The 14,802-nt window shown below is 50.8% G+C and overlaps 2 protein-coding genes across 12 annotated transcripts in view; both read right to left on the reverse strand.

The window, feature by feature from the left end:
• Positions 1-14,802, reverse strand: part of WDR90 (WD repeat domain 90) — a 32,114-nt gene that overhangs the window by 13,203 nt on the left and 4,109 nt on the right. For 7 of the 11 annotated variants that reach the window (XR_011329273.1, XR_011329274.1, XM_069809652.1 and 4 more), the window contains 20 exons: positions 14,675-14,784; positions 12,674-12,904; positions 12,368-12,430; positions 11,989-12,057; positions 11,235-11,345; positions 10,979-11,124; positions 10,615-10,672; positions 8,922-9,040; positions 8,543-8,704; positions 7,627-7,757; positions 6,367-6,483; positions 5,596-5,831; positions 4,992-5,131; positions 4,290-4,420; positions 2,920-3,050; positions 2,266-2,427; positions 1,853-1,981; positions 1,168-1,298; positions 1,032-1,072; positions 433-552 (listed from right to left, as the gene is read on the reverse strand). Coding sequence is in view for 9 of the 11 variants with exons in the window: in XM_069809652.1 (XP_069665753.1) it covers positions 433-552; positions 1,032-1,072; positions 1,168-1,298; positions 1,853-1,981; positions 2,266-2,427; positions 2,920-3,050; positions 4,290-4,420; positions 4,992-5,131; positions 5,596-5,831; positions 6,367-6,483; positions 7,627-7,757; positions 8,543-8,704; positions 8,922-9,040; positions 10,615-10,672; positions 10,979-11,124; positions 11,235-11,345; positions 11,989-12,057; positions 12,368-12,430; positions 12,674-12,904; positions 14,675-14,784 (2,538 nt within the window). In the remaining 2 variants the exon portion in view is untranslated. Of the gene's footprint in view, positions 1-432; positions 553-1,031; positions 1,073-1,164; positions 1,299-1,852; positions 1,982-2,265; positions 2,428-2,919; positions 3,051-4,289; positions 4,421-4,991; positions 5,132-5,595; positions 5,832-6,366; positions 6,484-7,626; positions 7,758-8,542; positions 8,705-8,921; positions 9,041-10,614; positions 10,673-10,978; positions 11,125-11,234; positions 11,346-11,988; positions 12,058-12,367; positions 12,431-12,673; positions 12,905-14,674; positions 14,785-14,802 lie in introns of all 11 variants that reach the window. The other 4 variants (XM_069809649.1, XM_069809647.1, XM_069809650.1 and 1 more) reach the window with 3 other exon arrangements.
• LOC138690494 (uncharacterized) lies at positions 12,916-14,649 on the reverse strand. The gene is given in 4 exon segments (XM_069809702.1): positions 12,916-13,542; positions 13,545-13,580; positions 13,583-13,657; positions 13,660-14,649. Coding segments are annotated over 4 exon segments (693 nt in total). The 5' UTR covers positions 13,862-14,649; the 3' UTR covers positions 12,916-13,162.

The following is a 14,802-nucleotide window of genomic DNA, read 5'->3' on the forward strand; positions in this document are numbered from 1 at the left end:
TGCGTGCTTGGCTTTTGCTTTACCTATTAAACTGTCTTTATCTCAGCCCACGAGTTTTCTCACTTTTACCCTTCTGATTCTCTCCCCCATCCCACTGGGGAGGAGTGAGCGAGCAGCTGCGTGGGGCTTAGTTGCTGGCTGGGGTTAAACCACAACACCTGGGTATGTCCAGCAAGGTATTTACCATAGCCCTCAGAGCAGCTGTGCCAGCAGCTTAGTCTACACAGGAGGGCAGAGGATAAAGTGGTGCTGAACCCCAACACCTTTGGCTGGCTTTGTCCACGTTAGGGGAAGGAAAGTGCAGACTGGTCTGTCAGTCTGCGGGAAGGGGATTACAGGCAGGGACGGCTCCAAGAATGCTGCTGAAGTAGGCAAGGAGTTTTCCCTAAAACAAGATTAATTTTCCCCTTTCCTACAAGCAGTTCCTCTTACTTTGACATCCCGCTTGGTGGACAGAGCTGACATCTAAACATGGTGGCGAGGACAACAATGGAAGAGGCACTGTCTGCCGAGGTGTCTCAGAGGCATCCTTTAGCTTCTCAGAGCTCCCTTCTGTGAAAAGAAAATGGTTTGTGTAACTTCCTTCATCCCTTAAAATCCTCTCATCCTTCTGGGTCGATCGATAGTAATACCTCCAAGCTCATTTCTTCAGCTTCCTCCTACACACGAGAAGCCACTTCTCTGTCCTTCAAGATAAGGAAGGACAGATGGAGAGAGGGACAGTGAGGGCAGGGAAAAAGAAGACAGAAGAGATAGAAGCAGGGAAAGACAGAAGGCAAAAGCTGAAAGACCTACCAGAAAAACCAGAGTGGCTCTGCTCAGAACATCCCCTCCCTGGCAGACTCCCACTGAGAGATGCTAGTTAATTGGAGACTGTCCTTTGGGGCTAATTAGCTGGTTAGCCCCTCGCTATGTGACTCCCTCAGGGAAGGAACCAAAAACCCCCAACCCCTACCCTCTGCCATGAAGAGCAGAGGTGGAAGAGCTGCCAACCTGCTGGCCAGCGCAACTCACAGGAGAGGCAAACTCACCTGCTCCCAGCAGCAGAGCAGACTCAGAGGAATGAGCCCTGGAAAGGCAGAGACCGGTGTTACACCAGGAGGGGATGGGGCAGGGAAGGTAAGGGGAAGCAGGGGAAGGCACTGCCCAGCACTGTGCACTTACCCAGCTGGGAGTGACCTCTCTGCGGGCAGAGCCAGGAAATCCCAGAGGAAGATGGCATCTCCCACGCTGATGACGTGCCGTTGGTCTGGGGTGAAAGCCACCTGGCGCACTGGCTCCGAGTGGCCGATGTACACCTGGGAGAAAGCATGCCTTGAACTTCTCCACCACCGTGCCTGTCCGATCAGGACGGTGGTTACTCCACTCCCTGCCCAGCATAGCCAGTGTCTACACGCCTCAGCAGAAGATCCTCTCGGAGGCCAGCACCACACCTACAATGCTCAGACCCAGGGTTGATCAACCTAGGGCTGACCTTCACCACACTGATCTGGAGAAGAAAGCAGAAGCTGAAAACCCCCAAGGTCTTATCCTAGCTCTCAATACCTCTGAAACTCTGGGTGAGCCATTTTCTTCTCTGGGTGGCTCTGTCCCTAGCACAGAGGCAATACCTACCTCTGTCCTTCACAGAGGGTCTCACTACACACCGTGCTTTGGCAGCCCCAGCCCGTGCTCAGTGCATGGCATTATTACAATGTGGGAATAGGGCTGCATTTCTCAGCTGCTGGGCAGACTGGGACTGGGGACCCTGCGCCAAGTCACACAGAGGCCATTTGCTGCTCTCTTCTCCAGGGATTCAGAAATGCTTGATCAGGGCAACACCAACCTCCTTCCCTCCCCTTGTGGGCAGTACCTGGAAGTTGATCTCAAAGCGCATCTGATAGTCCCACACTTTGATAACTTTGTCGCCAGCAGTGAGCAGGTACCTGCCATCTTTGCTCAGCGCCAAGGAAGAACAGGACAGCTTGTGCACGGGAGACACCTGAGGACAAGAAATGGCACCAGCAGCATTAACTGAGCTAGTTCACGTCCTTACTTATGCCTCAGCAAGAGGACACGAGTGTGACAGCACAGAAAACAAAGACAAGCTCAGGCTCACCCTGAGCACGACCACACCAGGATAGCTACAGGCTTGCCACTTGTGTTTCTTTGAAGGCTGTGAACTCTACGATGAGCTCTTCTCTCATTTAGCCTCCTACAGTGACATGAGGTGCCCAAACCCCACATGACACAAGACGTCAGTGCATGAATTTCATAGTGTCCTACCTCTCGCACCAGTCGTCCTGTTTTTGCAGCAAGCACAAGGATTTTATTGGAAGAAGTAGATACCAGGACCTCGCCTTGAGGCACAGGAGCAAAGCAGACTTTCACCGCAGAGTCCAAGGCCGTGCTGTTCAAATCAAGGATGCTGATGTCCACTCTCAGCAGCTGTGAAACAAGGAGCTACTGAACAAATGTCCTGGAACAAATACTGCAGAAGCCTCAGGATTGCTCTTGTGGTTCTCCTAACACGAGGCTAAGGAGTCCCCCAGACTCTTCCCTTCCCAACTAATGAGGGGCTGCAGGGTCCAGGCAATGTCCCCTACCGCCTAGGAGAGCAGCTCACAAAGAGAGGTCAGAGCTGACAGTCTACACTTCTCCAAATTATCTTTCTAGAGGGGAATGAAGCTGAAGAAGAATAAACCTTGACTTTGTTGTTCCTATCTCACAGAATGGAAAACAAACCTCATTGTAAGCACCCTGAGCAAGTGTCTGCTATGCAGGGAAGGGCCCTCTCCAACACTGCTGGTGCTCAACACCCTTGATCTCTCACATCTGATGCAGCTTACGGGAGTTGCCCCTCCAGCCCACAGCACCCTGCAGCCCATGATCCCTCCCCTCCCCACCCTCCCCCAGGAACAAGGGGAGCCTGCTGGGTACCTCATCTAGAGAGCAGGCCTCCATCACAGTCACAATGTACTTGGAGGGACCCACGAAGGCCAAGAGACGGCTGTCCCCACTGACCACCAAAGCATCCGGGCCACTCCCGGCATCCCGGGCTACCACATTGCCTGAGGGCCACAGCGAGAGAGAGAGAGAGAGAGTGAAGAGAGGAGAAAAGTCCACGCTGCAGCCAGCTCACTCTGTGATGGTGCTGCTGACTGGTAGCTGCAGCTTCTCCTGCCCTCGAATCAGCCTTGGGCTAACATTCTGGCCTGAGAAAGAAGCAACCTCTGTCATAGAAGATGCTACAAATTTTATCTGCAACACCTAAAGCATGCAGGGAACCACCTCAAAGACAAGGTCTACATACATGGCTCATGGCCTGACTGAATGTGCGGTGTTTTCAAGGAGAGCAGAACAAAGTCAAGGGAATAAAATTGATCTTAGTGTTTATTTTTTAACATTACAAGAAGCTGTGACAAGGAGCTATGAATGTGAGATCTCAGCTGCAGCCTGGGTGTCAGAACCCTGCACAGAATGAAGTCAGTGCTGAACGCCACCACACTGATGTCAGTCTGGTAGGCAGATAGACCTAAAGGTCTAAAAACCACAGAAATCACAGCAATTCTCTGTATTTATTCCACTACCAAAATTCCACTGTTCTGTCCCTGGAGCATGGCCAGGCAATGAACACAGGTTCAGAGCAGAGTCAAAATGGGAAGGTCCAGCTGCAGCACTGACACCAAACTTGGGTGATTTTGGACAAATCCCCTGATCTCTCTGAGCCCCTATTCTTTCTCCACCTACTTCAATTGCACATTTCTTGGGGCAAGATCCTCCTCTTTGTACTGTATTGCATAACAGAGCTCCCTTTCCCGGCCCAAGCTTGTGCTGCCACAGCTCATTTCAAAAGCATACATTAAATGCGACATTGACGTTTTCAAGCTGCCTTGCCCCTGCACTGCTTCCCCTGCCTGCGGCTCTCCACCTTCTCCATTCACCAGCATAGCTCTTTGCGCAGCTGTGCTGCAGGCAGGATTAGGGAAATGATCCAGTTTAAACAAATTAAACTCCACATCCACAGAATAGAAAGAGTCAGGGCTTGGGCATAAATAAGTCTCTGCGATTCCAGCCCATTCATGAAATCATAACACCAAGCAAGGTGAGAGCATTTGAACCAGGATGGGTAGGGAAGGGTTGGCAGTCACTAGGATTTGCTCACACATACCGTATAAACACAAATGACACAGCTCAGAAGGTTCGTCAGAAAATATCTCTGAGTAGGCTGAGTCTGGTTTGGCTTTGGTGCTAGGATGTCTGTGCTAATAAAAAAAGAAAAAAGGCAACCCAGAACCCCAGAGTCTTACCCAGGACTCTCAGGACATGGCTTTTCTGCACCATACAGCTGTAAAGAGCCAGAGTTCCCTGCAAACAGGAGCTGAACATGAAATTGCCATCTGGTGAGAAGGTCAGTCCAGTGATCACAGTGCGGTGCTGCCTGAAAGAACGCAGAAGACATGAAAAAGAGGAGAAAAAAAAACCAAAACCACAAACAAACCCCCAGAAAGTAGTAGCAACATTGAGTGCAACACGATGAAGAACCCAGGAGAACAAAATAATCAGGGACAGGCAGAGGACCGCACCATGCTCATGCCTGCAGCAGCCCAGGACAATCGACACTCCAACTTTTTGGAAAACTGAGCAGCAAGTGCAGGACTCCAGCTGTCCCTGGATGGGACATGCTCCCTCTCCCTTTGGAGCATCTTCTGCTTCCCATGCCGAGGCTCACAAGGGCTCCCTGTTCAGCTGCTCTCTAGGACAAGCTCTTTCCTACTGTTGGTCAACTGTGCACCGGGAAGTCATAAAGAAAGCCCTCACAGCCTTCACACTTTGGACTTTTACCACCCAGAGCCTTGGCACAGCAGGCCTTCTCTGCCTGCAAACCACTCAGCTGGGACATGAGGATTGCTGAGCTCAAGAAAAGCACTTTTCTCACCTCCATGTTTATCACTGTGGCACTTGCCAGAACACCCAGTTAGACCCATACCTGCCCTGGTGCAAGCGCTTACTTGTGCTCTACCAGGAGATCGGAGGCAGCCAAGCTGAAGGTCCGCACCATCCCGCTATCAAAGCCACAGGCCAGGATCTGCTGGGTAGGGTGAAAGGCCACAGCACACGGCATTTCGTCTGCAGCTGTGAAGTCATACAGCTGCAGGGAAGAGACACACTGCAGGCACAAAGCTGGATAAAGCTCTACCTGGCAGCCATACGTAACAACAAAACAGCCTCAGACCTCCACCGCGAGTGTGGCCCCCAATAGAAATCTGATCTTGCCTCAATGGATCTAAAGCCCAGTGAAATCCTGGGTCTTTGGGCATTTAGATAAAGCCCTTGGATATTATGTTTTGTGTTAAAAAGCAATATTCAAAAGATGGAGGAAAATAAAATATTTCTGTTTAACAATACCTTTAGAAGCTAAGGCCAAATTAGGCATTACGCTAAAATGCTCAGACCTCCATACTTCCAAAGAATTTCTTGCCCATGGTACCCCCCTATGCTTCAGGGAGGATATTTAAGGGCCCTTGAACTGTGGAGCTTTGATAACCAGACCAAACAGAGACTAGGCAGACTATTAATAAATGCGAGACACCTACTGACTCTTGTCTCACCTACCTGCTGCATGGAGACAAGGTCCCAGACTCGGATGGTATTGTCCTGAGACACCGTTGCCATCTGCTTCCAAATGCCCTCCACTGAGAATGCCAAAACAGAGTCCTCGTGAGAGCGCATGAGGGTGTTATAGTCCCGGGACTGGATATCCAGGTAGCCCAGATTCCCAGCAGCGGTTGTGCACAGGACTTTGTGGCTGTCCGGGCTGATACAGACAGAACTTACTGGAGCCTCGTGCTCTGGGGAAAGACACAGGAATCAGAAAACTCCCCTGGAAAAGGAGCAGCAGCAGCTGGAACACAGCTACCGAACCAGATTCACATTTAGGAAAGTAATGCACATAAAGAATAAGCATTCCACGACCTGAAGATTGAACGCTTGCAGGTTTGAGTTTAGTGACAAATTAGTCTCTGCCCTTTCTAGAAGTCCCCAGGCTCTGCTGTTATGGTGATTGTTTCAAAAAGAGTGAAAAACTGCTCAACTTCTCCCCTAATTTTTCATGGACAGATCAGCCATGGATACGAGGGCACAGAAATCAAGATGGAGTGCCTGCTCTCACCCAGGAGATCCTCCTTTTCTCCTACAAGAATGAACATGAATAATTGTCGTTGAAGTAGAAGACTTCCAAGTCAGTCACCCCTAGAGACAGCAAGCATAAAAGATGCCCTTGTTCATGAGAATTGCTTTAGGACACGTGGCAGTGGAGCTCTGGCTTCACAGCAAGAGGCTGATGGAGATGTGGAGCTCAGAAGGGCCACTCCCAGCTCTACTCACCTGCCTCTAAGACAACAGCTGAGAAGTCCAGTGGCCACAGCCGCAGGTAGCCATCTTCTGAACCCGTGGCACAGAAGGTTGAGGAGATGCTAATACTGTTTATAGCGATCCCAGGGCCTGAAAACCCAAAAAATGACACTACCTTGTACAGTTGAAACAAGAAAACTCAAACTGAGGGTTACCTCATCCAAGAGCTGAGTCCAGTGGTCCACCCACACCAGTGGCTGAAGTCTCAGAAGCAGCAGCCAGGAATCCCACGGTGACTGACAGTATAGGCTGAAGAGTCTCAGCTAGCCCTTCTCAGGACTCAAAACATGTTCAGTCCCTGTCCCTTTCCAGCACTCCTCTTTACCACCGTGCAACTCTCGCCAGGCACAGAAAATTCTTATCACTCATTAAACCCTGCCATATTTTTGCCTTGAACAGGATCTTGTAGCAAGGGATGTCCTAGATAACTGCCTGAGATACAAACCCCTTTCATTTCCATGTCTCACATCCTCTCTGCAGTGTAGTGAGAAGGGAGAGAGCATACAGATCAACGGAAACTGGGATTTTTTGATTCAGGTATAAAGTCCATTTTGATTCAGATATAAAGTCCATCCTGAGAGCCAGCACTGCTACCAGGAGGACACCCAAGGACATCGTTTCATCTCCTCTTGGGTATTTTCTCGCCCATGAAGCAAGAACCAGAGTTACATACCTCTCAAAGGGGCATGCTCTAGATTAATTAGCTCAATTTGCCAAAGTAAACTATGCACTAAGTTTTAAGATATCAGAGCAATCACACTTGAAAGTGAATTCTTCCCGCTGTTAAAATTAATGGAAGAGCTGAAAGCTGTACTACTTAGTATACAGCAACAAAGATTTCCCAAACACTCTGCACAGGCTGAATAATGAAAAAAGCCCCGAATTCATCTTTTTCGTTGGTCTGCTTAGCTTTCTTTCCATCTCTACATTAAGACTCCCATCAGCAAATTAAGACCTTGTTTCATGTTTCTAAAAGTAGTGTTTCTCTGAAAGTGCAATCAGCATTTAAAACGCTAAAATTCTTTCTTAAAATGATACTTTGCTGTACTAAGATTATTTGCAGTACTTGAGGCAAATAGCTAGCAATGATCTAATCAACCCAAAATAATCCTTAGCAGTAGGTAAATAGCTGGTTTATTTTACCAGAGATTTGTTTGAGTTAATTTCTGCCCCTGACAATGGTTGAGGTACTCCCTTGCCAGCCCCCTCCTCCCTGCCTGCAGATACTCCTACCTGTGCCGCTGCTTGCCTTGTCCTGCCACTGGCAGCCCTGGGGCTGTGCAGGCAGGAGCCGCCGTACGCTCTTCATGCAGACATTCTTGTAGTCCACCTCCAGGACGTGGCCGCTCTTGCTGCAGACAAAGCTGTAAAGGAAAGAGAGCCTTGCTCTGGCACGCCAGGGTTAAGAGGGGCTGTGCTGGTGTGGTTTAGTAAAAACCCTTGGTTTACGCATTAAACTGTTTGCCTGATGGAAAGCAATTCTGGTTCACAGTAACCTAACAGGTCAACGAGGTGTCCAAAGGCACCCTTCCATGCACTACCCTACAAATCTACAACCAAGTCAGAGCTTCCTATTTTATGTCTTGTCCCTTTGAAACATTAATTAGCAAAAGAGCTAAAAGCTTGGCATAGACTTCAGAAAGGAACCTCTCTGCCACAGGACACAGCCCGGGGGAATGCAGGGCCAGCTGAGCTGACAGCTCTGCCTTTATGGAACAGTATGTGGTAGCAACAAAGGTCTGGCTTTGACAATTAAAATAAAACAACAAATAAAAGTGTGTATCTATCTATATGCGAGAGGATATGCACCACACTCCTCCCGCTGCCAAAAGAAAGCTAACCACAAGCCTCAGGTTGGGGAGAGATTCACTAAATACAGCAAAACACTAGTACAATAAGAGGAAAGACCCATTTCTTGGGCTATTCTGCAAGCAGCTGAACCTCTTTTGGGAAGTAAAGCATGCTGAGGAGGGGAGAGGCTCTCCCAGCTCCAGGAAGCACCTCTATTTTGCAGGGAAAACCCAAACAAAATGCCATGCTCCTGCAGAGGAGGGGGAAGGAGGCTGCTAAAGGCAGCCGAGAGCCGTAGAGCTCCCTCCTGGCAGGCTGCCCTGTGGATGGATGACAGTGGAGCCCAGCAGCCCCTTACAGTGTGCGGTCCTCCGGCTCCCGCTCAGCCGTGTGCCCCTCCTCGAAGGCCAGGTCTGTGAACTCCAGGGAATGGTACTCGCCCAGATTGATGGGACACGAGCGCAACGCTCCACTCCGCACTCGCCACAGCCTGATGTTGTCCCGGCCGCATGATACCATCCTGTCCCGGGAGAGACTGTGTGAGGACCAGGGCAGGACTCTCCAAGACCCTGGTGAAAGCTCAGTGCCCCAAGGTCCACCACCTGACAGCAAGGACTGAGAACAGGAATGGTAACTCTAGCACCCTACTCCTGCAAGCCTGGACGGCTGCAGCAGCACAATTACCCCCGCAGCCATGCCAGAACCAATGCTTTTGATTTATTTTCTTTGCATGCTACCTGGTATCATCAAAAAAAGCAATCTTCAAGGCCTGGATGTCCACATCCGTGTGCGCTTTGGCCAGCACAGCCACCTCTCCGCCACGGGTCACCTGAGCAGCATTCCATACCACCACCATCTGAAGCAAGAAAACATGATAGCAGAGCTCCTCAAACATGGAAACCTTGGCAGCAAGAGCTTTTCATCACAGCAGCTGACCAGCTGCACATATGGGAGCCTGCTTTGGAGCCAGGCACAAAGTATCGATAACAGTCGAAGCAGGGGGAAAAAAAAACCTCTCGCACAGAGTGTTTAGGACAGTCCAACAGCTTTGCAAAGCTTCATGGCAATATACTTGTCTGGCATCCATAATTATAGGTTCTAAACCCCAGGGCTGCCTGGCAACAGGGCTCAGACTTGGAAAGAAAATCCACAGAGGAGTGGGAACCCTGCCTGCTGAGATATAAGAGCCGTACCAGGGCTGAGCTGGTCTGCAAGAGCTGGAGGTAGCACGTGTCTGGCTGCACTGGCTCTCACAGCACTTTGCTCCAATGCAGGTTTGAGTGCTGGCAGTGCCCATCACGAGGGGCAAGAGAGTCAAACCCCTTCCCCAAAGGAAAGGGGGAGATGGGTGAAGAAATGCAGGTGATTTGATGCTCTGCATTTCAGAACAGTATTAAAAACAGCCACAGAATCACCTCAGAGGCTGGGATGGGCTGAGGCATCACCCAGAGAGAGGTGCTCCTGGCCAGTCCCCCAGCCTGCCCCGTTCTCCCATTCTGCTTTCACCCTATTGATCCCCCCTCCCCAGTTTCAGCTCCCCAGCTCCCACCCAGATCACAGACTGCTGCTGCATGCTGGGGAAAAAACAGAGCACTGTTTGTTTTTTCCTGCAGGCAGTACACAGTTAGCGATGGCACAGCTAATTGCTGGTGGTCGTCAATAAGGGATCAGTGGATGAAAACAGTTCCACAGATAAAGCAAAACCCCCAGTCCCATGAAACAATTTTATTTTTGACTGCTACACATGGGATGTGCGTCATCCCCTAGCTACACTGGTGGGCGGTAGCTTCAGTGCCCCGCATCCCTTCCAGCAGCGATGCCTGCAATGCTCAGAACTGAAAGATTAAACCTTGCATCTTGCCCTAAATGCTATAAAAAAAAGGGGGGGTTGGGGCTCCAGTCAGTGCTGAACCTCCCATTTCAATTCCCATTCCTTCACTATGTGCTTGCAAGCCTTCCAGCTTGAAATGCCACACAAAGATGCGTCACCCTCAGCCGGGTGGGCCAGAACGGCTGCAGAGGCAGGCAGCACTGCTGCTCCCGAGCCTGCAGCGATCCCCGTAGGGTGCAGGCAGAATCACACAGCCACCTTCATCACCCTGCCCGGGCTTATAGCTGGGACCACACCAGGGACAGAAACAGCCCCAAAGCTCAACCCAAGCAGGTCTCTCGGGCTGCTTCCAAAAGGATTTGTTTGCTTGCAGCTGAGGAACGTGCATACAAACACTAATAAGCATCAGGTAGAAGGAAAGTATTTTCTAAGCAGTTAATGAGAAAGGGATCTCTCTCTGACTACAATGAAGAACATGTCTAGGAAAGCCCAGAGCAGAGGTCTGTCTGCAAAATAACTACATAATGTGGGAGAACAGCCATCTCATGTCACTTGTTCACAGGGCAGGGAAACCTCCAAAACCAAGTTTCAGTTCTCACCGTTTTGCCATGCCCATCCTTTCCGACGCCACACAGAACAGCTCCGCTGTAGGAAAAGCTGCAAGAAGAGGCCACCTGCTGAAATGGAGCTCCTTGTACCCCAAGTGCATCTCAGTGAGGAATAAAAAGGGACAAGTTCAGGGTATGGGAAGACAGCAAGACCTGAGGGATAAGCTCAGGAGGCAACTGGCAGGGTATCAGCTGTTCTGGGCCAGCTGCCAGCATGTCTCAGTGATAAACAGAGGCAGCTGAAGGAGAGCTATAATTCACCCCTGGTTTATCACACACAAATAGCACAGAAAAGCTGCCATGCAGCAACACTTAACCCACCTGAACACATCCCTGCACTCAGGCTGAAACCCACCTCAGGGACGAGAGGGAGTGGACGTGGGTTTTAAACACTGAGAGGCAGCTGCCTGTCGGGAAGTCCCAGAGGCGCACCACACTCAGGGAACCAGCCTGCGCGGAAGCCAGCAAGGTGCTGTTCCCATTGAAGGCCAGCGCCGACACCTGTGGGAAGCACCAGTTTAGAGGCTCTCAAGGAGAGCTGGGACCAGGGGTACATTTGGGGTTACAAGGACAGCGCTGCCGCAGGGCTTGGTAAGGAGAGTTATGCTCACCTTATCTGTGTGTCCAGTGAAGAACCTCTGCTCTCCGGTCTGGATCTGCAGGGTCACTATAACAGCATGGCAGGGGTAGACCACTGCAGCGTTGTTCTGAGTCCACAGCGCCTGCAGCACCGAGACAGGAATGAGAGGGCTGCAGATCCTCCAGAGGTGCCTCAGGTCCTAGGCTGGGCCCACAGAGATTTCTGCAACAGGAGATCTGCTGCACGTGTGCAGGTGAGAGGATGCTCTCCCATACAACAAGTACTCTTCTAACTCGCAAAGGAAAACTACGAGCCCAGTCAACATCCTACTTAATTCAGTGGATTCTCATACCAATCAGGTCTACTACATGAACAGCAGATACAAGGAAAATGATGTTGGCAGAACCTTGAACTGGCTGAACCAAAATGACCCTTTCTTTACCCTAACACAGACCGCAAGCTGGGCTCCTGCAAGACACAGTGTCTCATGGAAACAATCCAAAACACAGCCCTTCCTTTCCAGACTCCTACAGAGCAGCTCTAATTTTAACATGTTAAAACACAGAAACCGTGAGATCTAAAAGGCCCCCATAATTTCTAATTCATCATTGTAACAATGGAAGACCCGTGCACAAACATAAGCTCATGCCCATCTGCTTTGGGGTCATTTTCCCCATCAAGAAGTGCAGGAACGGTGGCACTCAGCTGCCTTTCATGCCTCCAAAAAATCAATACCTTGGCCACATGATTACAGATCAACTCCCGAAACTGTTTAAGCTACCGACCCATTTGGTGCTGTAGCCTCCAAAGCCAATAATCATTCTCAGCTTCAGGATGGGATCTGGTAAGAGCCTCTGGAAAAAAAACAGACAGCACTGTCACACTTAAGAGCTGGACTGAAGTCCTCCACCCACGGGGCCCCTCTGTCCCCATTGCTAGTTTCTCTCTAAAGCACAGAGGCAGCTTTGGGTTCTCTCCCGGTAGAGGGAATGGCTTTAAAGTATTTAACCTGGCAGAAGTAAAATCTGGCGGGAAGGAGGAGCTGGGATTTCCCAGTGTTAAGCAGCTCTCCCACCCGGGCTGGGAGGTTACAACCAGCCCTTCCCAGTGCCCTGGGGATGCCCAGAGAGCCAACGGCTGCTGTGGGAAAGGCTGTCCTCTTACCCTGCAGGCAGAGGCTCTCCTGCTGGACGGCACGCCTGGTCCAGGGCCCTTCCTGTACACGCTCTGGGCAAATTAGTAAACATATATTATTGGCTTAAGGTCAGTTCATTTGAACACAGCGTCCCTCTTTCAAGACAAGATACTAGTGGAAAGGAGAACTGCTAGTCAGAAAAATGCCAGCAAAAGGACTCCATAGAATTAACTGAAACTCCAGCCTGAAGCTTGCATTGCTGGGTTCACAAGCACCAGCTGTAAGTGTCCCAAAGCCACCCTTGCACTGCTGTGACTCCTCAGCGCATCACCCACCTCCTCTGAGCTGGTGTGGACAGCTCGGATGGTTTGTTTGCTCCTGTGGTGAGCGTACACGTGGATGCCACCGTCACTGACTACCGGTGACTGCCCAGTGTCCCCTGCACTGTGAGGTCTCTGGTTCTTCTCTAGTTCCTGGTCTGCAGCAGGCACGGCTCTTGGAAGCCCCGGGGCTGTCAAGTTAACCTCAGGGATGCTTTTTGTAATTACAGGACACCGGCGCGGCATCTGAGAAAGAGCAAAGCCTCAGACAGATCAGCCCTCCTCCCAGCACTTTCCACCCACTGCAAAGGCAGCGGCAGGGAGACACCCGTGTCTCTCCTGAGTGACTCTTCACAGCAATACAAACAAGGATGGAGCAACATGGAGGGCGAGCCTGTGGCCAGGTATGTTAATCAGCCACTCTCATAGAATCACAGAATCATAGAATCATTTAGGTTGGAAAAGACCTTCAAGATCATTGAGTCCAGCCATCATCCATGCCCACTAAACCATGTCCTGAAGTACCCCGTCTACTGGCTTTTTGAATACCTCCAGGGATGGTGACTCAACCACTTCCCTGGGCAGCCTATTCCAATATCTGACAACCCTCTCAGTAAAAAAATTTTTCCTAATATCTAACCTAAATCTCCCTTGCCTCAACTTGAGGCCATTTCCTCTTGTCCTATCTCCAGCCACCTGACAGAAGAGACCAGCACCCACCTCACTACAACCTCCTTTCAGGTAGTTGTAGAGAGCAATAAGGTCTCCCCTCAGCCTCCTCTTCTCCAGACTAAACAGCCCCAGCTCCCTCAGCCACTCCTCATAACACTTATGCTCCAGGCCCCTCACCAACTCGGTTGCCCTTCTCTGAACCTGCTCCAGCACCTCAATGTCTTTCTTGTAGTGAGGGGCCCAAAACTGAACACAGGACTCGAGGTGCGGCCTCACCAGTGCCAAGCACAGGGGAACAATCACCTCCCTGCTCCTGCTGGCCACACTATTTCTGATACAGGCCAGGATGCCGTTGGCCTTCTTGGCCACCTGGGCACACTGCTGGCTCATATTCAGCCGGCTGTTGACCAGCACCCCCAGGTCTTTCTCTGCCGGGCAGCTTTCCAGCCACTCTTCCCCAAGCCTGTAGCACTGCATGAGGTTGCTGTGACCAAAGTGCAGGACCAGGCGCTTGGCCTTGTTGAACTTCATACGATTGGCCTCAGCCCATCGATCCAGCCTGTCCAGATCTCTTTGCAGAGCCTCCCTACACTCAAGCAGATCGACCCTGCCTCCCAACTTGGTGTCGTCTCTCCCTACACTCCCAGTGTTGTCCGTGCACAGTTCACCTCCTCCAGACAGCAAACCAGAGCCCCAGGAAAGATCCAGCCTTGAACAGTCTCTACAAGAGCTGCCCTCTCTCCAGTGAGCAAAGGAGCCTAAAAGCACCTGGCCAGCTGGCTCAGCACATCCCAGTTCAGAACAGCAAAGTGGTCGTGCTCCTCGTTTTCTCCCCCTCCGCAGTGTGAGAAGGATGGCATCCCCCAGTCCCTCTCCAAAAGCCCATCACCATGTTGTCTGGTAAGCCAGTCCGAGCACCAGCTCCCACATCACCACCAGCAGGGAAGGAGAAATCAGCGGTGAGGGCAGCTGCCTGCAATCCAGACTCCACACACTGCTCTGCTCCCTGAGGGCACCTGATCAAGTTCTTTAGTCTCCAGTCCTCATTTCCTATCTATAATTTGAAGACATAACTATTTGCTGCCTCAGCTGAGACAGGGAGGATAGATGTCTGGAGATTATGAGGTACTCGGCATTTATCTTGTCTCTGCTCTGTGCTACGCCAGACTGAACCACCCAGTCATTAACTGCGGGACTGCGGTCAACAGACCATACCCAGATCAGCTGCAAATGACAACAAGCAGCTTCTATGTCTTAAATAAAGGGACTCAAAGACAAGATGTGGGGAAAACTCCATGGGAGGCAGAAAGGAAGAAGTTGCAGGCGCTTCCACAGTGCACTTACAGCTTTGGGACTGGTTATCTGATGGATGAGGGACAGTCGGTCACGGACTGCTTTGGTGAGTGTCACCGGCTGGGGCAGCTGGCAGAGAGGGTCCCCTGAGACTTGGCCACCTGGGTAACATGAGGAGT

Source organism: Haliaeetus albicilla, chromosome 22 (assembly GCF_947461875.1).
Source record: "Haliaeetus albicilla chromosome 22, bHalAlb1.1, whole genome shotgun sequence".
Classification (NCBI taxonomy): Eukaryota; Metazoa; Chordata; class Aves; order Accipitriformes; family Accipitridae; genus Haliaeetus; species Haliaeetus albicilla.